The following is a 26,161-nucleotide window of genomic DNA, read 5'->3' as shown; positions in this document are numbered from 1 at the left end:
TGTCTGTAACGAGCAGTAGTTCCTTCCTGTTTTGGAGCGGAGGACGGTGATGCTGCTCCTGCCTTGAAATTACGAAAGGCACGAAAATTAGACTGTTTGGCCTTTGATTTGGCCCTGTCCTGAGGAAGGGTGTGGCCCTTACCTCCAGTAATGTCAGCAATAATTTCCTTCAAGCCGGGCCCGAATAAGGTCTGCCCTTTGAAAGGAATGTTTAGTAGTTTAGACTTAGAAGTTACATCTGCTGACCAGGATTTAAGCCATAGCGCTCTGCGCGACTGTATGGCGAATCCGGAATTCTTAGCCGTAAGTTTGGTTAAATGCACTACGGCATCCGAAACAAACGCATTAGCCAGCTTAAGGGTTCTAATCTTGCTCAAAGATTCATCCAATGGTGCTGTGCGAATCGCCTCTTCCAGAGACTCAAACCAGAATGCCGCTGCAGCAGTGACAGGCGCAATGCATGCAAGAGGCTGTAATATAAAACCTTGTTGAACAAACATTTTCTTAAGGTAACCCTCTAATTTTTTTATCCATTGGATCTGAGAAAGCACAGCTATCCTCCACCGGGATAGTGGTACGCTTGGCTAAAGTAGAAACTGCTCCCTCCACCTTAGGGACCGTCTGCCATAAGTCTCGTGTGGTGGCGTCTATAGGGAACATTTTTCTAAATATCGGAGGAGGGGAAAAAGGCATACCGGGTCTATCCCACTCCTTGCTAATAATCTCTGTAAGCCTCTTTGGTATAGGAAAAACGTCAGTACCGCATAGTATTTATCCAGCCTACATAATTTCTCTGGGATTGCCACCGTGTCACAATCATTCAGAGCCGCTAACACCTCCCCTAGCAACACGCGGAGGTTCTCAAGCTTAAATTTAAAATTTGAAATTTCTGAATCCGGTCTCCCCGAATCAGAACCGTCACCCACAGAATGAAGCTCTCCGTCCTCATGTTCTGCAAATTGTGACGCAGTATCAGACATGGCTCTCGTGTCATCGGCGCGCTCTGTCCTTAACCCAGAGCTGTCGCGCTTGCCTCTTAACTCGGGCATATTGTATAATACTTCTTTCATAAAATTAGCCATATCATGTAAAGTGATTTGTAAGGGCCTTGATGTACTTGGCGCCTCAATCTTACGCACCTCCCGAGCGGGAGACGAAGGTACTGACACGTGAGGAGAGTTAGACGGCATAACTTCCCCCTCGTTGTCTGGTGATAATTTCTTTATCGGTACAGATTGACTTTTATTCAAAGTAATATCAATACAATTGGTACACATATTTCTATTGGGCTCCACATCGGCTTTTAAACATAATGAACAAGCAGATTCCTCTGTATCAGACATGTTTAAACAGACTAGCAATGAAGCTAGCAAGCTTGGAAATTACTTTCAATAAGTTTACAAGCAATATAAAAAACGCTGCAGCGCTTTTTTTAAAAACACAGTTGAATAACAAAGAACTAATTCAGTTATAGTCAACAATTCTTTAAATGTATTAATTAGCAGAGGATTGCACCCATTAGCAAAAGGATGATTAACCCCTCAGTACCCAAAAACGGATATCAAATTAAAATTTAACGCTTTTATCACAGTCAAACACACTGTCACAGGTCTGCTGTAACTGATTACCTCCCTCAAAAACAAATTTTGAAGATCCCTGAGCTCTCTGGAGACGTCCTGGATCAAAGAGGAAGAAGCAGGAAGACTGTGCTAGAATTTTAACTGCGCAACAAGGCGCTAAAAAAAGGTCCCTCCCACTCCTATTACAACAGTGGGAGACCTGATTTAACGGTTTCTATGCAGAAATATACGTTAGCCATGTGGAAAAAAATCATGCCCAAAAAGATTTATCACCAAAGTACCTCACAAAACGATTAACATGCCAGTAAACGTTTTAAAAAACAACATTTCAGATGCTGTGTAAAGTTATTACTAAGCCTGCTACCAGTCGCTTCTACTGCAGTTAAGGCTCACACATTATATCAGTATTAACAGTATTTTTTTCAGTCAAATTCTAGTCCCTAGAAAATAACTCTACTGTGCATACATTTATCAGCCTGATACCAGTCACTACTACTGCATTTAAGGCTGTACTTACATCATACGGGTAACAGCAGTGTTTTCTTAGTCAATTCCATTCCCAGAAAATATTGTACTGCACATACCTCATTTGCGGGAGACCCCGCATGCTATTCCCATTTTCTGAAGTTACCCCGCTCCTCAGAATGTCGAGAACAGCCAGTGGATCTTAGTTACGCCTGCTAAGATCATAGAAAACGCAGGCAGTTTCTTCTTCCAAATACTGCCTGAGATAGAAAAAACAGCACACTCCGGTGCCATTTAAAATAACAAACTTTTGATTGAAGAATAATTAAGTAAAAACTCCAGCTCCTCTTGCAACCTCCTTCTTTGTTGAGGGTTGCAAGAGAATGACTGGGTATGACATGTGAGGGGAGGAGCTATATAGCAGCTCTGCTTGGGTGATCCTCTTGCAACTTCCTGTTGGGAAGGAGAATATATCCCATAAGTAATGGATGACCCGTGGACTGAACACACTTAACAAGAGAAAAATATTAACTGTAGGTGAAATATTAGTTGTGAGCTTAGTATCTTATTCAACCAAAATTGCACACGGCGCCAAAACTGTAACATTTTCGGGCAGCTCCAAAACATGTGGACCAGGTCGGCCTTATAAGAACAGCACTGTGGACATAAATTTAATAAGTTACCGAACCAACTGTTCAATCTTGCTGGCGGCGTGTATACCCAATTTAAAATTTTAAAGTGTGATTCGCGCCATGACGCAGAAAGAGTTGCCCGGTCAGCCGCAATTATACTTGATTTCAGCTTGGCGCAATCCAAAGCTAAATTAGCATAGGACCACTTAGTACATATGTCCGCAAGGTTTTGTTCCCCCATTGGTGTAAGCACCATTCTGTACCAGTAACTACTGGAGTGTTTTCCTAGCTTATATAACGACAGACCCATTCTGATGGCGGCATTAGTCCATTCTCTAGTATGGTTTTGAGTAGTAGCATTATACCAGTGTCGGAGTTGTAAATATGCGTAAAAATCTACGTTATTAAGTTGATAGCGGACTTTAAGAACTGAGAAGGGGGAATATAGAAGTATTCTCAGGGTCTCGTAACTGAATTAGATGAGATAGACCCTGTACAGCCCATCTATTAAACAATTTGTTATTTAGACCAGGAGTAAAGCAGGGGTTCTTCGTAATAGGGACAGCCTCGGAGATAAGGGGATTATCATCCATACAACACTGAATAAATTGCCAGGCTGTGATAACATTTATCAGTGTACACTTCTTCTTAAACTTGCTTGGTATACGATTACGAGGAGTATGTAATAAAGCGGAAAGCGAAAAGGGGTGAATTAGTTTTTGTTCAAGATCGAAGGATGCAACATGTGAGCCACCGGTCAACCAGTCCATGGCTACCTTAGCCAGGCAGATTTTATTGTAAATTGAGAATATCGGTAGAGCTAGACCGCCAAATCGTTTAAGTTGAGCTAGCTTAAGTAGCGAAATACGTTTCCGACCACTACCCCAAATGAATGTCCTAATATAGCTGTCCAATAGTTTCAAATCAGATTTAGACAGCATATTAGGAATATTCTGCATAATATACAACACTTTTGGTAGAATAGTCATCTTTATCAAGTTAATTTTGGCAGTAAGTGATAGTGGTATATTTGCCCAATTCCTTAAGTCTGCATCTATCTTGGTTAATAGGGGAGTATAATTGAGTGTACCATTCCGCTGGATTTCTACTGATGTCAATACCTAAATAGGTAATGTATTGTTCTGCCACATTAAACGGAGGTACATAATCTAAGTGTGCTACTGGGTTTAACCATAGCAAGTCAGATTTGGTAACATTGATTTTATAGCCCGAGAATGACCCAAACTTGTCAATGATCTCTAAAATTCCAGGAATCTCAGATTGTGGATTATTAAGAAAAAGAAGCAAGTCGTAATTTAAAGTAGTTATCTCCTAAACAAATCCTGTTAAGATGAAGTTTTAACCTGGCCGCAAGGGGTTCGATTGCCAGGTTGAACAACAAGGGTGAAATCGGGCATCCTTGACGAGTACCGGTCCTAATAGGAAAGTGGTCTGATGGTGATCCATTCACCAATAATAGGGATGACGCATTCACATACAGGGCCCGAATACAATTAGGAAAATTCCCGCTAAATCCAAAATGATTCATGGCATGGAATAAGTGATCCCATGTGATAGAGTCGAACGCCTTTTGGGCCGTGTTAAATAAACTTTAGAAAGCAAAATGAAGGTGTTATAGTCATTTATAAGAAAATCGCAACAATTTTTTTTGCCCCCTATTGCCCAGCCCTACTTTCCACATACTTCACAGTTCATGAAACCCAAAAAGGTTCTGCTTCAGATAGAGCACACATTTTTAAATAACGTTATAATTTACTTCCATTATCAATTGTGCATTATTCTCTTGGTATTCTTTGAAGGAGCAGCAGTGCACTACTGGGAGCTAGCAGAACACATCAGTAAGCCAAAGACAAGAGGCATATTAGTACAGCAAGCTCCCAGCTCTTAGCCTACTTAGGTATTCTTTCAAAAAAATGGTTACCCAAGAGAACTAAGCAAATTAGATAACAGAACAGAAGTAAACTGGAAAATTGTTTACAATTGAATGCTCTCAGTTTTCAAACCTGTCCTCATGCTTCCCTAACAGGCCAGATCTTCAGGATTAACTTGGGTGAGAACAGGTAGGGAGGCTTAAGGACAGGTATGAAAACCAGAGCTCGTATAAATCCTCAAAGCAAAATGTAGTGTTTTAATGTCCCTTTAAATTAGTGCAATAGATCATTTAAAAAACTGTCAACACACACACACAAATACGTAGAAAAAGCACTATATGCAGAGGTAAATTACAGATGAATCTACATCGCAGTATTTACTATGAGTAAACATTTTGTGAAGGATTTACTTTTGAGACTAATGTAGCAAGTGCATCACTTATATGCAAGTCTACACATGCAGCGACTAGTTTCTGTGGGAAACAGATAAACTAAAAATGTCTCAAATTAAATTTTAATCACCAAGCACATTTATTTTTAAAGCTTAAAGTGAATGTAAATTTTCATGAATTAGTGCCCAGTTTTTAAAAATACTATTCAAAAGAGGGGCACTTTCATTCATGAAACTTTACATTGGACCGTATTTTTACAAATACTTACCTTTCTCTTGTGCAAAGCCGGATCACCAATCCCTGGCCCGCTTCTCCTGCTGTACTTACACCGCAATGACGAAACCGGCTTCCTCCAATCACGGAGTGGCCTCGCGAGATGGATGTTTTGGGAAGACATGATTTGGAGGAAGCCAGTTTCGTCATTGGTGATGTATGTACAGAGGAACTGCGGGCGGGGGATTGACAATCCGGCTTTGCACAAGAGAAAGGTAAGTATTTGCAAAACTACGGTGCAATGTAAACTTTCATGAATGAAACTGCCCCTGTTAAATCGTATTTTTAAAAACTGGGCACTAATTCATGAAAATTTACATTCACTTTAATGACAACATGAATATTGAGAAGCTAGTCATGTAATAAGTCAAACTTGGCAACAAAATAGATAAGGCAAATGGTATTTTAAAACCACTAATATTTAGATTTACCTTTAGCAGTTCTTTACAGCAGGGGTCGACAAATTAGTTTAAAATGTAGGAGCCAGACATGCTTTACGGAACTAGACAGTGGTAAGTTGTGCTCTTTCAAATGCATTATTTTTTTTGTTACCTTCCTTTAAAGGACTAGTAAATACAGTAGATTTGCATAATCAACAAATCTCAAGGTTATGTATATTTCCACTCCCACTGTATCAGGTGACAGCCATCAGCCAATCACAAATGCATATACGTATATTCTGTGATATCTTGCACATGCTCAGTAGGAACTGGTGACTCAAAAAGTGTAAATCTATAAAGACTGTGCACATTTTGTTAATGGAAGCAAATTGCAAATCTATCTGAATAATGAAAGTTTATTTTTGCCTTGAGTGTCCCTTTAATAAACCTGAGAATCTTTTGCAGATGTGAAACAATATAGCACAACATTTTTCAAAGAAAAAAAGCTGGAGAACTTCCATTGCAATTAAACGTACCTTCTTAGAGATTGTGTCTTTCTTTTTCTTATCTTCCTTTCTCTTCTTTCTTTCTTCCATCAACTGTTCTTCCTCTTCTTGTCCAACACCTCTAGAACAAACATCAGTACTATTAATGCTGTGTTACAAACGAAGCAAAGGTTTTATTAATGAAAGCAGATGTTGTGCCACAGGATTACAGAAAACAGCAGAAAAGGATTCTTTAGTCATGTTGATACAATGAAAGAAAACAGGAAATTTACAACTGGCACATAATGGATATTAAAGAATATAAAATATAAAACATACAAACGTTTACTCCGTAACCACAACCCTAACAGAAAAAAAAATGCTCTTCTATTTGTATTACATCACATCAGCCATGTACGTCATTGAAGGGGGGAAATGTTGGTTTTGGAAGGAAATAAAAAAATATATAAAAAACATAATTTATGTAAGAACTTACCTGATAAATTCATTTCTTTCATATTAACAAGAGTCCATGAGCTAGTGACGTATGGGATATACATTCCTACCAGGAGGGGCAAAGTTTCCCAAACCTCAAAATGCCTATAAATACACCCCTCACCACACCCACAAATCAGTTTAACGCATAGCCAAGAAGTGGGGTGATAAGAAAAAAGTGCGAAGCAAAAATATAAGGAATTGGAATAATTGTGCTTTATACAAAAAAAAAATAACCACCACAAAAAGGGTGGGCCTCATGGACTCTTGCTAATATGAAAGAAATGAATTTCAGGTAAGTTCTTACATAAATTATGTTTTCTTTCATGTAATTAGCAAGAGTCCATGAGCTAGTGACGTATGGGATAATGACTACCCAAGATGTGGATCTTTCCACGCAAGAGTCACTAGAGAGGGAGGGATAAAATAAAGACAGCCAATTCCGCTGAAAAATAATCCACACCCAAAATAAAGTTTAAATTATAAGCAGAAGATTCAAACTGAAATAGCTGCCTGAAGTACTTTTCTACCAAAAACAGCTTCAGAAGAAGAAAACACATAAAAATGGTAGAATTTAGTAAAAGTATGCAAAGAAGACCAAGTTGCTGCTTTGCAAATCTGATCAACCGAAGCTTCATTCCTAAACGCCCAGGAAGTAGAAACTGACCTAGTAGAATGAGCTGTAATCCTTTGAGGCGGAGTTTTACCCGACTCGACATAAGCATGATGAAATAAAGATTTCAACCAAGATGCCAAAGAAATGGCAGAAGCCTTCTGACCTTTCCTAGAACCGGAAAAGATAACAAATAGACTAGAAGTCTTTTGGAAATTCTTAGTAGCTTCAACATAATATTTCAAAGCTCTAACTACATCCAAAGAATGCAATGATTTCTCCTTAGAATTCTTAGGATTAGGACATAATGAAGGAACTACAATTTCTCTACTAATGTTGTTAGAATTCACAACCTTAGGTAAAAATTTAAAAGAAGTTCGCAACACCGCCTTATCCTGATGAAAAATCAGAAAAGGAGACTCACAAGAAAGAGCAGATAACTCAAAAACTCTTCTGGCAGAAGAGATGGCAAAAAGGAACAAAACTTTCCAAGAAAGTAATTTAATGTCCAAAGAATGCATAGGTTCAAACGGAGGAGCTTGAAGAGCCCCCAGAACCAAATTCAAACTCCAAGGAGGAGAAATTGACTTAATGACAGGTTTTATACGAACCAAAGCTTGTACAAAACAATGAATATCAGGAAGATAAGCAATCTTTCTGTGAAAAAGAACAGAAAGAGCAGAGATTTGTCCTTTCAAGGAACTTGCAGACAAACCTTTATCCAAACCATCCTGAAGAAACTGTAAAATTCTCGGAATTCTAAAAGAATGCCAGGAAAAATTATGAGAAAGACACCAAGAAATATAAGTCTTCCAGACTCCCCCATCAACCTTAGGGATTTTGTCCCAAAATTCTAATCTGTCAGATGGCACAGGATATAATTGCTTAAAACGTTTAGAAGGAGTAAAAGAATTACCCAAATTATTCCATTCCCTGGAAATTACTTCAGAAATAGCACCAGGGACAGGAAAAACTTCTGGAATAACTACAGGAGATTTAAAAACCTTATCTAAACGTTTAGATTTAGTATCAAGAGGACCAGAATCCTCAATTTCTAATGCAATTAGGACTTCTTTAAGTAAAGAACGAATAAATTCCATTTTAAATAAATATGAAGATTTATCAGCATCAACCTCTGAGACAAAATCCTCTGAATCAGAAGAAACAATATCAATATCAGAATGATGATGTTCATTTAAAAATTCATCTGAAAAATGAGAAGTTTTAAAAGACTTTTTACGTTTACTAGAAGGAGGAATAACAGACATAGCCTTCTTAATGGATTTAGAAACAAAATCTCTTATGTTATCAGGAACACTCTGAGTATTAGATGTTGACGGAATAGCAACAGGTAATGTAACAGTACTAAAGGAAATATTATCTGCATTAGCAAGTTTGTCATGACAAACAGTACAAACAACAGCTGGAGGAACAGATACCAAAAGTTTACAGCAGATACACTTAGCTTTGGTAGCTCCAGCACCAGGCAGGGATATTCCAGAAGTATCTTCTGACTCAGCTTCAACGTGGGACATCTTGCAATATGTAATAGAAAAAACAACATATAAAGCAAAACTTATCAAATTCCTTAAATGACAGTTTCAGGAATGGGAAAAAAATGCCATAGAACAAGCTTCTAGCAACCAGAAGCACAAAATAATGAGACTTAAATAATGTGGAGACAATAGTGACGCCCATATTTTTTAAGCGCCAAAAAAGACGGCCACATTATTTGGCACCTAAATGCTTTTGGCGACAAAATGACGCCACATCCGGAACGCCAACACCTTTGGCGCAAAAAAACGTCAAAAATGACGCAACTTCCGGCGACACGTATGACGCCGGAAACAGAAAAAAAAATTTGCGCCAAAAAAGTCCGCGCCAAGAATGACGCAATAAAATGAAGCATTTTCAGCCCCCGCAAGCCTAACAGCCCACAGGGAAAAAGTCAAATTTTTAAGGTAAGAAAAAATGATTTATTCATATGCATTATCCCAAATATGAAACTGACTGTCTGAAATTAGAAATGTTGAACATCCTGAGTCAAGGCAAATAAATGTTTGAATACATATATTTAGAACTTTATAAACAAAGTGCCCAACCATAGCTTAGAGTGTCACAGAAAATAAGACTTACTTACCCCAGGACACTCATCTACATGTAGTAGAAAGCCAAACCAGTACTGAAACGAGAATCAGTAGAGGAAATGGTATATATAAGAGTATATCGTCGATCTGAAAAGGGAGGTAAGAGATGAATCTCTACGACCGATAACAGAGAACCTATGAAATAGACCCCGTAGAAGGAGATCACTGCATTCAAATAGGCAATACTCTCCTCACATCCCTCTGACATTCACTGCACGCTGAGAGGAAAACCGGGCTCCAACTTGCTGCGGAGCGCATATCAACGTAGAATCTAGCACAAACTTACTTCACCACCTCCATAGGAGGCAAAGTTTGTAAAACTGATTTGTGGGTGTGGTGAGGGGTGTATTTATAGGCATTTTGAGGTTTGGGAAACTTTGCCCCTCCTGGTAGGAATGTATATCCCATACGTCACTAGCTCATGGACTCTTGCTAATTACATGAAAGAAAAAATGTCAACTATGACTATGTTCGGTCACAAATAAGGATAAATCGCCCAGTACATTAGCCTGATTATCCTATTGGATTGGTCTGAAATAAAGGAAACATTCATATAAAGACATTTAATTATTTAAAATATTTTATTGATGCTTTGGATGAAGTGACACATAAATGACATTTTCCCTGAGACACCCTATCACATCACAGGCAAATCTAGCAGTAGTGGAAAACTAAACAATGGTATATTATTAGCCCTTTGCTTCTTACAAACTTTGCTCAACAGATCACACAAAACAAGCAACAACATAGCACAATTTTCAGCCGCTTCAGCATTTTCCCTTAAAACGGAGCCCGGAGAGCAATAGATACAATAAAGTCTATAAAACAATAGGGATGGTCTCTATCCTGAATTAATAAAGTCAAGAAAACGCTGATCATAATTGTACTAAAGAGGAATCTCTGATAAAACACCATCAATTACATTACTCTATCAAACACTTTATAAAACTTGCTCAATTAACTTTTTTTTTTTTTATAGCAGTTAATATAAAATACAGTAGATTAATTACACAGATGAATACTCACTGGAGACCATTGCTCTGCACTTCTAAACAATTGAACACCTGCCAGTAATTATTATGGGAGTCTTCAAAAGCGTTTGCTCGATAACCCTAATTGTGCACAAGATTAACTGTGGCCGTTGATGTTTGTTTCCCTCGTTTATTGGTGTAACACTATTATTGGACCACAACAATAAAACAATTGTTCAGTTGCAGAGAGCTGTGTGTGGATGTTTCAGCGTAACCAATTGGTCGGCAGCGTAGGAAAAATAAAATGGATTAAAAACCACATGCACAAGCAAACACTGACATATTTGCCCTCATACAGTGTGCAAGTGAACTGTGGTAGCATTTTTATGTCATGGAAAATTTAGGAATAAGCTGATGCTACACGAGAGGTAGTAAACCCAATCCCAGCTATGATAAATTAAGGTTTAACACTAAACGGGCGCTAGACAATTGTTATATGCACTACTCTAAACAAATTGTGTTCTGTGCATATGGCAGCTATTCTGCCGTCAGTGCAAAACTGTTATTTAGCACAAGCTTGCCACATATGCTTTTCTACAATTCTTTTAAACCACTGCATATGCAAATTGAGTGTCCCTTCAACATACGATATGTTATTTTAACATTTCAGGGAACTGTTTTCTCTTCTTCAAATAACTTTCTAAAAGGACAATTAAAGGGACAGTCAACACCAGAATTTCTGTTGTTTTAAAATATAGATAATCCCTTTATTACCCATTCCCCAGTTTTGCATAACCAACACTGTTATATTAATACACTTTTTACCTCTGTGATTAACTTGTATCTAAACATCTTCTGACAGCCCCCTGATCACATGACTTTTTATTTATTATCTTTTGACTTTCATTTTAGCCAATTAGTGCAGTGTCTGCCACAATCCACGGGCGTGTTCACAATGTTATCTATAGGGTTTACCTGAACTAGCTCTCCCCTGCTGTGAAAAGCAAATACAAAAGCATGTGATTAGAGGCGGCCTTCAAGGGCTTAGAAATTATCATATGAGCCTTCCTAGGTCTAGATTTCAACTAAGAATACCAAAAGAACAAAGCAAAATTAGTGATAAAAGTAAATTGGAAAGTTGTTTAAAATTACATGCCCCATTTGAAAGATGAAAGTTTTTTTTGGACTTGACTGTCCCTTTAATACCATGAAGCTTAAAAATGAATTGGAATGTTTGAGTAAATCCTTTTAGGAGTACTATGTTATACTATACAGATTCAGTGTGTATACATTAAAGATTTTTAGTTCGCTGGCGCACCAAGGTATTTGTCATGTTATATTTGTTTATACCATCACATACATAAGTAAGGCAGTGTTCTCCCTAGCTAAACATTTAGCCTTAAAGGGACATTGTACACTAGATTTTTCTATGCATAAATGTTTTGTAGAGGATCCATTTATACAGCCCATCTGGCAGTATTTTTTATAAAAATGTATAGTTTTGCTTTTTTTTTTTTTTTAAAGTACATTGTGCTGATTTTCAGACTTCTAACCAAGCCCCACAATGTCAGATGTATACATGCATTTACAGAGTCCTGCTGGATCCTGTTTATGTTATCTGTCTTTTCATATGCAGGGAAGGGGGGGGGGGGTGTTTGCTAATTTTGTTTACCCAGTCCATTTCAGTGGGTGTCCCAGACTACCTCATCAGCAATGCTAAACTGGGAGATTCTAAGTAAGTTTTTAAAAGATTTTATAAAGGATTTTTAGATCAGCTTCTGTGCATATTCTTCTTTATAGTAGTGCCTATTACATGCAGTTATATGAAAACTGTTGTATAGTGTCCCTTTAATTAAAAGGGACATTAAACCCATTTTTTTCTTCAGATTCAGATACAGCATGCAATTTTAAAACAACTCTCTAAGTAATTTGCTTGTATTATCAAATATGTTCTTAGCTCCCTTTGTAGCAGGGGAATAAGTTCAGGAGGATCATATGGAGCACTATATAAGCCGGGTGGCATTATGAAGTTGCCGGGTGGGGGCAGTGTAATATTTTCTATTATACCATTTTCTCCTATCCAAAGCACAAATTAATTGCATCATTTAATAAAAATGTATTTAACCATAAATTGTGCAAAAAAATTGAACATTTTAAATATACATAGGTATCTTCATATGTATATACACACACACAATGTAGCAGACACTACATAGGTATATACACACACAATGTAGCAGACACTACTTAGGTATCTCTTCATATGTATATATACACACACACAATGTAGCAGACACTACATAGGTATCTCTTCATACACACACAATGTAGCAGACACTACTTAGGTATCTCTTCATATGTATATACACACACACAATGTAGCAGACACTACATAGGTATCTCTTCATATGTATATACACACACAATGTAGCAGACACTACATAGTTATCTCTTCATATGTATATACACACAATGTAGCAGACACTACATAGGTATCTCTTCATATGTATATACACACAATGTAGCAGACACTACATAGGTATCTCTTCATATGTATATATACACACACACACAATGTAGAAGACACTACATAGGTATCTCTTCATATGTATATACACACACAATGTAGCAGACACTACATAGGTATCTCTTCATATGTATACACACACACAATGTAGCAGACACTACATAGGTATCTCTTCATATGTATACACACACAATGTAGCAGACACTACATAGGTATCTCTTCATATGTATATACACACAATGTAGCAGGCACTACATAGGTATCTCTTCATATGTATATACACACACACACAATATAGCAGACACTACATAGGTATCTCTTCATACACACACAATGTAGCAGACACTACTTAGGTATCTCTTCATATGTATATACACACACACAATGTAGCAGACACTACATAGGTATATCTTCATATGTATATACACACACACACAATGTAGCAGACACTACATAGGTATCTCTTCATATGTATATACACACACACACACACAATGTAGCAGACACTACATAGGTATCTCTTCATATGTATATACACACACACACACAATGTAGCAGACACAACATAGGTATCTCTTCATATGTATATACACACACACACACAATGTAACAGACACTACATAGGTATCTCTTCATATGTATATACACACACACAATGTAGCAGACACTACATAGGTATCTCTTCATATGTATATACACACAATGTAGCAGACACTACATAGGTATCTCTTCATATGTATATACACACAATGTAGCAGACACTACATAGGTATCTCTTCATATGTATATACACACAATGTAGCAGACACTACATAGGTATCTCTTCATATGTATATACACACAATGTAGCAGACACTACATAGGTATCTCTTCATATGTATATACATACACACAATGTAGCAGACACTACATAGGTATCTCTTCATATGTATATACATACACACAATGTAGCAGACACTACATAGGTATCTCTTCATATGTATATACATACACACAATGTAGCAGACACTACATAGGTATCTCTTCATATGTATATACATACACACAATGTAGCAGACACTACATAGGTATCTCTTCATATGTATATACACACACAATGTAGCAGACACTACATAGGTATCTCTTCATATGTATATACACACACAATGTAGCAGACACTACATAGGTATCTCTTCATATAGCAGACACTACATAGGTATCTCTTCATATGTATACACACAATGTAGCAGACACTACATAGGTATCTCTTCATATGTATACACACAATGTAGCAGACACTACATAGGTATCTCTTCATATGTATACACACAATGTAGCAGACACTACATAGGTATCTCTTCATATGTATACACACAATGTAGCAGACACTACATAGGTATCTCTTCATATGTATACACACAATGTAGCAGACACTACATAGGTATCTCTTCATATGTATATACATACACACAATGTAGCAGACACTACATAGGTATCTCTTCATATGTATATACATACACACAATGTAGCAGACACTACATAGGTATCTCTTCATATGTATATACATACACACAATGTAGCAGACACTACATAGGTATCTCTTCATATGTATATACATACACACAATGTAGCAGACACTACATAGGTATCTCTTCATATGTATATACACACACACACAATGTAGCAGACACTACATAGGTATCTCTTCATATGTATATACACACACACACAATGTAGCAGACACTACATAGGTATCTCTTCATATGTATATACACACACACACAATGTAGCAGACACTACATAGGTATCTCTTCATATGTATATACACACACACAATGTAGCAGACACTACATAGGTATCTCTTCATATGTATATACACACACAATGTAGCAGACACTACATAGGTATCTCTTCATATGTATACACACACAATGTAGCAGACACTACATAGGTATCTCTTCATATGTATATACACACACACAATGTAGCAGACACTACATAGGTATCTCTTCATATGTATACACACAATGTAGCAGACACTACATAGGTATCTCTTCATATGTATATACATACACACAATGTAGCAGACACTACATAGGTATCTTCATATGTATATACACAATGTAGCAGACACTACATAGGTATCTTCATATGTATATACACACACACAATGTAGCAGACACTACATAGGTATCTCTTCATATGTATACACACAATGTAGCAGACACTACATAGGTATCTTCATATGTATATACACAATGTAGCAGACACTACATAGGTATCTCTTCATATGTATATACATACACACAATGTAGCAGACACTACATAGGTATCTCTTCATATGTATATACACAATGTAGCAGACACTACATGGGTATCTCTTCATATGTATATACACACAATGTAGCAGACACTACATAGGTATCTCTTCATATGTATATACACACAATGTAGCAGACACTACATAGGTATCTCTTCATATGTATATACATACACACAATGTAGCAGACACTACATAGGTATCTCTTCATATGTATATACATACACACAATGTAGCAGACACTACATAGGTATCTCTTCATATGTATATACACGCACACAATGTAGCAGACACTACATAGGTATATACACACACACACACAATGTAGCAGACACTACTTAGGTATCTCTTCATATGTATATACACACACACAATGTAACAGACACTAGATAGGTATCTCTTCATATGTATATACACAATGTAGCAGACACTACATAGGTATCTCTTCATATGTATATACACACAATGTAGCAGACACTACATAGGTATCTCTTCATATGTATATACACACAATGTAGCAGACACTACATAGGTATCTCTTCATATGTATATACACACAATGTAGCAGACACTACATAGGTATCTCTTCATATGTATATACACACAATGTAGCAGACACTACATAGGTATCTCTTCATATGTATATACACACAATGTAGCAGGCACTACATAGGTATCTCTTCATATGTATATACACACAATGTAGCAGACACTACATAGGTATCTCTTCATATGTATATACACACAATGTAGCAGACACTACATAGGTATCTCTTCATATGTATATACACACAATGTAGCAGACACTACATAGGTATCTCTTCATATGTATACACACACAATGTAGCAGACACTACATAGGTATCTCTTCATATGTATACACACACAATGTAGCAGACACTACATAGGTATCTCTTCATATGTATACACACACAATGTAGCAGACACTACATAGGTATCTCTTCATATGTATACACACACAATGTAGCAGACACTACATAGGTATCTCTTCATATGTATACACACACAATGTAGCAGACACTACATAGGTATCTCTTCATATGTATATACACACAATGTAGCAGACACTACATAGGTATCTCTTCATATGTATATACACACAATGTAGCAGACACTACATAGGTATCTCTTCATATGTATATACACACAAATGTAGCAGACACTACATAGGTATCTCTTCATATGTATATACACACAAATGTAGCAGACACTACATAGGTATCTCTTCATATGTATATACACACACACACACACACACAATGTAGCAGACACTACATAGGTATCTCTTCATATGTATATACACAATGTAGCAGACACTACATAGGTATCTCTTCATATGTATACACACAATGTAGCAGACCCTACATAGGTATCTCTTCATATGTATATACACACACACACAATGTAGCAGACCCTACATAGGTATCTCTTCATATGTATATACATACACACAATGTAGCAGACACTACATAGGTATCTCTTCATATGTATATACACAATGTAGCAGACCCTACATAGGTATCTCTTCATATGTATATACACAATGTAGCAGACACTACATAGGTATCTCTTCATATGTATATACACAATGTAGCAGACACTACATAGGTATCTCTTCATATGTATACACACAATGTAGCAGACCCTACATAGGTATCTCTTCATATGTATATACACAATGTAGCAGACACTACATAGGTATCTCTTCATATGTATACACACAATGTAGCAGACACTACATAGGTATCTCTTCATATGTATATACATACACACAATGTAGCAGACACTACATAGGTATCTCTTCATATGTATATACATACACACAATGTAGCAGACACTACATAGGTATCTCTTCATATGTATATACATACACACAATGTAGCAGACACTACATAGGTATCTCTTCATATGTATATACATACACACAATGTAGCAGACACTACATAGGTATCTCTTCATATGTATATACATACACACAATGTAGCAGACACTACATAGGTATCTCTTCATATGTATATACATACACACAATGTAGCAGACACTACATAGGTATCTCTTCATATGTATATACATACACACAATGTAGCAGACACTACATAGGTATCTCTTCATATGTATATACATACACACAAAGTAGCAGACACTACATAGGTATCTCTTCATATGTATATACATACACACAATGTAGCAGACACTACATAGGTATCTCTTCATATGTATATACATACACACAATGTAGCAGACACTACATAGGTATCTCTTCATATGTATATACATACACACAATGTAGCAGACACTACATAGGTATCTCTTCATATGTATATACATACACACAATGTAGCAGACACTACATAGGTATCTCTTCATATGTATATACACACACACAATGTAGCAGACACTACATAGGTATCTCTTCATATGTATATACACACACACACACACACACAATGTAGCAGACACTACATAGGTATCTCTTCATATGTATATACACAATGTAGCAGACACTACATAGGTATCTCTTCATATGTATACACACAATGTAGCAGACCCTACATAGGTATCTCTTCATATGTATATACACACACACACAATGTAGCAGACCCTACATAGGTATCTCTTCATATGTATATACATACACACAATGTAGCAGACACTACATAGGTATCTCTTCATATGTATATACACAATGTAGCAGACCCTACATAGGTATCTCTTCATATGTATATACACAATGTAGCAGACACTACATAGGTATCTCTTCATATGTATATACACAATGTAGCAGACACTACATAGGTATCTCTTCATATGTATACACACAATGTAGCAGACCCTACATAGGTATCTCTTCATATGTATATACACAATGTAACAGACACTACATAGGTATCTCTTCATATGTATACACACAATGTAGCAGACACTACATAGGTATCTCTTCATATGTATATACATACACACAATGTAGCAGACACTACATAGGTATCTCTTCATATGTATATACACACACACAATGTAGCAGACACTACATAGGTATCTCTTCATATGTATATACATACACACAATGTAGCAGACACTACATAGGTATCTCTTCATATGTATATACATACACACAATGTAGCAGACACTACATAGGTATCTCTTCATATGTATATACATACACACAATGTAGCAGACACTACATAGGTATCTCTTCATATGTATATACATACACACAATGTAGCAGACACTACATAGGTATCTCTTCATATGTATATACATACACACAATGTAGCAGACACTACATAGGTATCTCTTCATATGTATATACATACACACAATGTAGCAGACACTACATAGGTATCTCTTCATATGTATATACATACACACAATGTAGCAGACACTACATAGGTATCTCTTCATATGTATATACATACACACAATGTAGCAGACACTACATAGGTATCTCTTCATATGTATATACATACACACAAAGTAGCAGACACTACATAGGTATCTCTTCATATGTATATACATACACACAATGTAGCAGACACTACATAGGTATCTCTTCATATGTATATACATACACACAATGTAGCAGACACTACATAGGTATCTCTTCATATGTATATACATACACACAATGTAGCAGACACTACATAGGTATCTCTTCATATGTATATACATACACACAATGTAGCAGACACTACATAGGTATCTCTTCATATGTATATACACACACACAATGTAGCAGACACTACATAGGTATCTCTTCATATGTATATACACACACACAATGTAGCAGACACTACATAGGTATCTCTTCATATGTATATACACACACAATGTAGCAGACACTACATAGGTATCTCTTCATATGTATATACACACACACAATGTAGCAGACACTACATAGGTATCTCTTCATATGTATATACACAATGTAGCAGACACTACATAGGTATCTCTTCATATGTATATACACAAACAATGTAGCAGACACTACATAGGTATCTCTTCATATGTATATACACACACACAATGTAGCAGACACTACATAGGTATCTCTTCATATGTATATACACACAATGTAGCAGACACTACATAGGTATCTCTTCATATGTATATACACACAATGTAGCAGACACTACATAGGTATCTCTTCATATGTATATACACACAATGTAGCAGACACTACATAGGTATCTCTTCATATGTATACACACACAATGTAGCAGACACTACATAGGTATCTCTTCATATGTATATACACACAATGTAGCAGACACTACATAGGTATCTCTTCATATGTATATACACACAATGTAGCAGACACTACATAGGTATCTCTTCATATGTATATACACACAATGTAGCAGACACTACATAGGTATCTCTTCATATGTATATACACACAATGTAGCAGACACTACATAGGTATCTCTTCATATGTATAATACACACAATGTAGCAGACACTACATAGGTATCTCTTCATATGTATATACATACACCAATGTAGCAGACACTACATAGGTATCTCTTCATATGTATACATACACACAATGTAGCAGACACTACATAGGTATCTCTTCATATGTATATACTACACACAATGTAGCAGACACTACATAGGTATCTCTTCATATGTATACACACACACAATGTAGCAGACACTACATAGGTATCTCTTCATATGTATATACACACACAATGTAGCAGACACTACATAGGTATCTCTTCATATGTATACACACAATGTAGCAGACACTACATAGGTATCTCTTCATATGTATATACACACACAATGTAGCAGACACTACATAGGTATCTCTTCATATGTATATACATACACACAATGTAGCAGACACTACATAGGTATCTCTTCATATGTATATACATACACACAATGTAGCAGACACTACATAGGTATCTCTTCATATGTATATACATACACACAATGTAGCAGACACTACATAGGTATCTCTTCATATGTATATACACACAATGTAGCAGACACTACATAGGTATCTCTTCATATGTATATACACACAAATGTAGCAGACACTACATAGGTATCTCTTCATATGTATATACACACACACACACAATGTAGCAGACACTACATAGGTATCTCTTCATATGTATATACACAATGTAGCAGACCCTACATAGGTATCTCTTCATATGTATACACACAATGTAGCAGACCCTACATAGGTATCTCTTCATATGTATATACACACACACAATGTAGCAGACCCTACATAGGTATCTCTTCATATGTATATACATACACACAATGTAGCAGACACTACATAGGTATCTCTTCATATGTATATACACAATGTAGCAGACCCTACATAGGTATCTCTTCATATGTATACACACAATGTAGCAGACACTACATAGGTATCTCTTCATATGTATACACACAATGTAGCAGACCCTACATAGGTATCTCTTCATATGTATATACACAATGTAACAGACACTACATAGGTATCTCTTCATATGTATACACACAATGTAGCAGACACTACATAGGTATCTCTTCATATGTATATACATACACACAATGTAGCAGACACTACATAGGTATCTCTTCATATGTATATACATACACACAATGTAGCAGACACTACATAGGTATCTCTTCATATGTATATACATACACACAATGTAGCAGACACTACATAGGTATCTCTTCATTTGTATATACATACACACAATGTAGCAGACACTACATAGGTATCTCTTCATATGTATATACATACACACAATGTAGCAGACACTACATAGGTATCTCTTCATATGTATATACATACACACAATGTAGCAGACACTACATAGGTATCTCTTCATATGTATATACACACACACACACACAATGTAGCAGACACTACATAGGTATCTCTTCATATGTATATACACAATGTAGCAGACCCTACATAGGTATCTCTTCATATGTATACACACAATGTAGCAGACCCTACATAGGTATCTCTTCATATGTATATACACACACACAATGTAGCAGACCCTACATAGGTATCTCTTCATATGTATATACATACACACAATGTAGCAGACACTACATAGGTATCTCTTCATATGTATATACACAATGTAGCAGACACTACATAGGTATCTCTTCATATGTATATACATACACACAATGTAGCAGACACTACATAGGTATCTCTTCATATGTATATACATACACACAATGTAGCAGACACTACATAGGTATCTCTTCATATGTATATACATACACACAATGTAGCAGACACTACATAGGTATCTCTTCATTTGTATATACATACACACAATGTAGCAGACACTACATAGGTATCTCTTCATATGTATATACATACACACAATGTAGCAGACACTACATAGGTATCTCTTCATATGTATATACATACACACAATGTAGCAGACACTACATAGGTATCTCTTCATATGTATATACATACACACAATGTAGCAGACACTACATAGGTATCTCTTCATATGTATATACATACACACAATGTAGCAGACACTACATAGGTATCTCTTCATATGTATATACATACACACAATGTAGCAGACACTACATAGGTATCTCTTCATATGTATATACATACACACAATGTAGCAGACACTACATAGGTATCTCTTCATATGTATATACACTACACACAATGTAGCAGACACTACATAGGTATCTCTTCATATGTATATACATACACACAATGTAGCAGACACTACATAGGTATCTCTTCATATGTATATACATACACACAATGTAGCAGACACTACATAGGTATCTCTTCATATGTATATACATACACACAATGTAGCAGACACTACATAGGTATCTCTTCATATGTATATACATACACACAATGTAGCAGACACTACATAGGTATCTCTTCATATGTATATACATACACACAATGTAGCAGACACTACATAGGTATCTCTTCATATGTATATACATACACACAATGTAGCAGACACTACATAGGTATCTCTTCATATGTATATACATACACACAATGTAGCAGACACTACATAGGTATCTCTTCATATGTATATACATACACACAATGTAGCAGACACTACATAGGTATCTCTTCATATGTATATACATACACACAATGTAGCAGACACTACATAGGTATCTCTTCATATGTATATACATACACACAATGTAGCAGACACTACATAGGTATCTCTTCATATGTATATACATACACACAATGTAGCAGACACTACATAGGTATCTCTTCATATGTATATACATACACACAATGTAGCAGACACTTACATAGGTATCTCTTCATATGTATATACATACACACAATGTAGCAGACACTACATAGGTATCTCTTCATATGTATATACATACACACAATGTAGCAGACACTACATAGGTATCTCTTCATATGTATATACATACACACAATGTAGCAGACACTACATAGGTCTCTCTTCATATGTATATACATACACACAATGTAGCAGACACTACATAGGTATCTCTTCATATGTATATACATACACACAATGTAGCAGACACTACATAGGTATCTCTTCATATGTATATACATACACACAATGTAGCAGACACTACATAGGTATCTCTTCATATGTATATACATACACACAATGTAGCAGACACTACATAGGTATCTCTTCATATGTATATACATACACACAATGTAGCAGACACTACATAGGTATCTCTTCATATGTATATACATACACACAATGTAGCAGACACTACATAGGTATCTCTTCATATGTATATACATACACACAATGTAGCAGACACTACATAGGTATCTCTTCATATGTATATACATACACACAATGTAGCAGACACTACATAGGTATCTCTTCATATGTATATACATACACACAATGTAGCAGACACTACATAGGTATCTCTTCATATGTATATACATACACACAATGTAGCAGACACTACATAGGTATCTCTTCATATGTATATACATACACACAATGTAGCAGACACTACATAGGTATCTCTTCATATGTATATACATACACACAATGTAGCAGACACTACATAGGTATCTCTTCATATGTATATACATACACACAATGTAGCAGACACTACATAGGTATCTCTTCATATGTATATACATACACACAATGTAGCAGACACTACATAGGTATCTCTTCATATGTATATACATACACACAATGTAGCAGACACTACATAGGTATCTCTTCATATGTATATACATACACACAATGTAGCAGACACTACATAGGTATCTCTTCATATGTATATACATACACACAATGTAGCAGACACTACATAGGTATCTCTTCATATGTATATACATACACACAATGTAGCAGACACTACATAGGTATCTCTTCATATGTATATACATACACACAATGTAGCAGACACTACATAGGTATCTCTTCATATGTATATACATACACACAATGTAGCAGACACTACATAGGTATCTCCTTCTATGTAATATACAATACACACATTGTAGCAGACACTACATAGGTATCTCAGTCATATGTAGTATACATACACACATCGTCAGCAGACACCTACATAGGTATCTCTTCATATGTATATACATAAACACAATGTAGCAGACACTAACATAGGTATCTCTCATATGTATATACATACACACAATGTAGCAGGGGACACTACATAGGTATCTCTTCATATGTATATACATACCACACAATGTAGCAGACACTACATAGGTATCCTCTTCATATGTATTATACATACACACAATTGTAGCAGACACTACATTAGGTATCTCTTCATATGTATATACATAAACACAATGTAGCAGACGCACTACATAGGTATCTCTTCATATGTATATACATACACAACAATGCCACATTTATGCAGACACTACATAGGTATCTCTTCAATATTGTATATACATACACACAAGTAAGCAGACACTACATTAGGTATCTCTCATATGTATACTACATACACACAATGTAGCAGACACTACATAGGTATCTCTTCATATGTATATACATACACACAATGTAGCAGACACTACATAGGTATCTCTTCATATGTATATACATACACACAATGTAGCAGACACTACATAGGTATCTCTTCATATGTATATACATACACACAATGTAGCAGACACTACATAGGTATCTCTTCATATGTATATACATACACACAATGTAGCAGACACTACATAGGTATCTCTTCATATGTATATACATACACACAATGTAGCAGACACTACATAGGTATCTCTTCATATGTATATACATACACACAATGTAGCAGACACTACATAGGTATCTCTTCATATGTATATACATACACACAATGTAGCAGACACTACATAGGTATCTCTTCATATGTATATACATACACACAATGTAGCAGACACTACATAGGTATCTCTTCATATGTATATACATACACACAATGTAGCAGACACTACATAGGTATCTCTTCATATGTATATACATACACACAATGTAGCAGACACTACATAGGTATCTCTTCATATGTATATACATACACACAATGTAGCAGACACTACATAGGTATCTCTTCATATGTATATACATACACACAATGTAGCAGACACTACATAGGTATCTCTTCATATGTATATACATACACACAATGTAGCAGACACTACATAGGTATCTCTTCATATGTATATACCAACACAATGTAGCAGACACTACATAGGTATCTCTTCATATGTATATACATACACACAATGTAGCAGACACTACATAGGTATCTCTTCATATGTATATACATACACACAATGTAGCAGACACTACATAGGTATCTCTTCATATGTATATACATACACACAATGTAGCAGACACTACATAGGTATCTCTTCATATGTATATACATACACACAATGTAGCAGACACTACATAGGTATCTCTTCATATGTATATACATACACACAATGTAGCAGACACTACATAGGTATCTCTTCATATGTATATACATACACACAATGTAGCAGACACTACATAGGTATCTCTTCATATGTATATACATACACACAATGTAGCAGACACTACATAGGTATCTCTTCATATGTATATACATACACACAATGTAGCAGACACTACATAGGTATCTCTTCATATGTATATACATACACACAATGTAGCAGACACTACATAGGTATCTCTTCATATGTATATACATACACACAATGTAGCAGACACTACATAGGTATCTCTTCATATGTATATACACACACACAATGTAGCAGACACTACATAGGTATCTCTTCATATGTATATACATACACACAATGTAGCAGACACTACATAGGTATCTCTTCATATGTATATACATACACACAATGTAGCAGACACTACATAGGTATCTCTTCATATGTATATACACACACACAATGTAGCAGACACTACATAGGTATCTCTTCATATGTATATACATACACACAATGTAGCAGACACTACATAGGTATCTCTTCATATGTATATACACACAATGTAGCAGACACTACATAGGTATCTCTTCATATGTATATACATACACACAATGTAGCAGACACTACATAGGTATCTCTTCATATGTATATACACACACACAATGTAGCAGACACTACATAGGTATCTCTTCATATGTATATACACACACACAATGTAGCAGACACTACATAGGTATCTCTTCATATGTATATACACACACACAATGTAGCAGACACTACATAGGTATCTCTTCATATGTATATACACAATGTAGCAGACACTACATAGGTATCTCTTCATATGTATATACACAAACAATGTAGCCGACACTACATAGGTATCTCTTCATATGTATATACACACACACAATGTAGCAGACACTACATAGGTATCTCTTCATATGTATATACACACACACAATGTAGCAGACACTACATAGGTATCTCTTCATATGTATATACACACACAATGTAGCAGACACTACATAGGT

The 26,161-nt window shown here is 35.9% G+C and overlaps 1 protein-coding gene across 5 annotated transcripts in view; it reads right to left on the bottom strand.

The window, feature by feature from the left end:
- Positions 1 to 26,161, bottom strand: part of TNRC6A (trinucleotide repeat containing adaptor 6A) — a 293,765-nt gene that overhangs the window by 241,260 nt on the left and 26,344 nt on the right. For 4 of the 5 annotated variants that reach the window (XM_053694877.1, XM_053694878.1, XM_053694880.1 and 1 more), the window contains exon 3: positions 6,151 to 6,241. In XM_053694877.1, coding sequence (XP_053550852.1) covers positions 6,151 to 6,241 — 91 coding nt within the window. Of the gene's footprint in view, positions 1 to 6,150; positions 6,242 to 26,161 lie in introns of those variants that run through there. The other variant, XM_053694881.1, reaches the window with a different exon arrangement.

Source organism: Bombina bombina, chromosome 11, assembly GCF_027579735.1.
Source record: "Bombina bombina isolate aBomBom1 chromosome 11, aBomBom1.pri, whole genome shotgun sequence".
NCBI lineage: Eukaryota > Metazoa > Chordata > Amphibia > Anura > Bombinatoridae > Bombina > Bombina bombina.
Note: the sequence above shows the minus strand (reverse complement) of the source record. Positions and strands in the feature narration are given on the sequence as shown.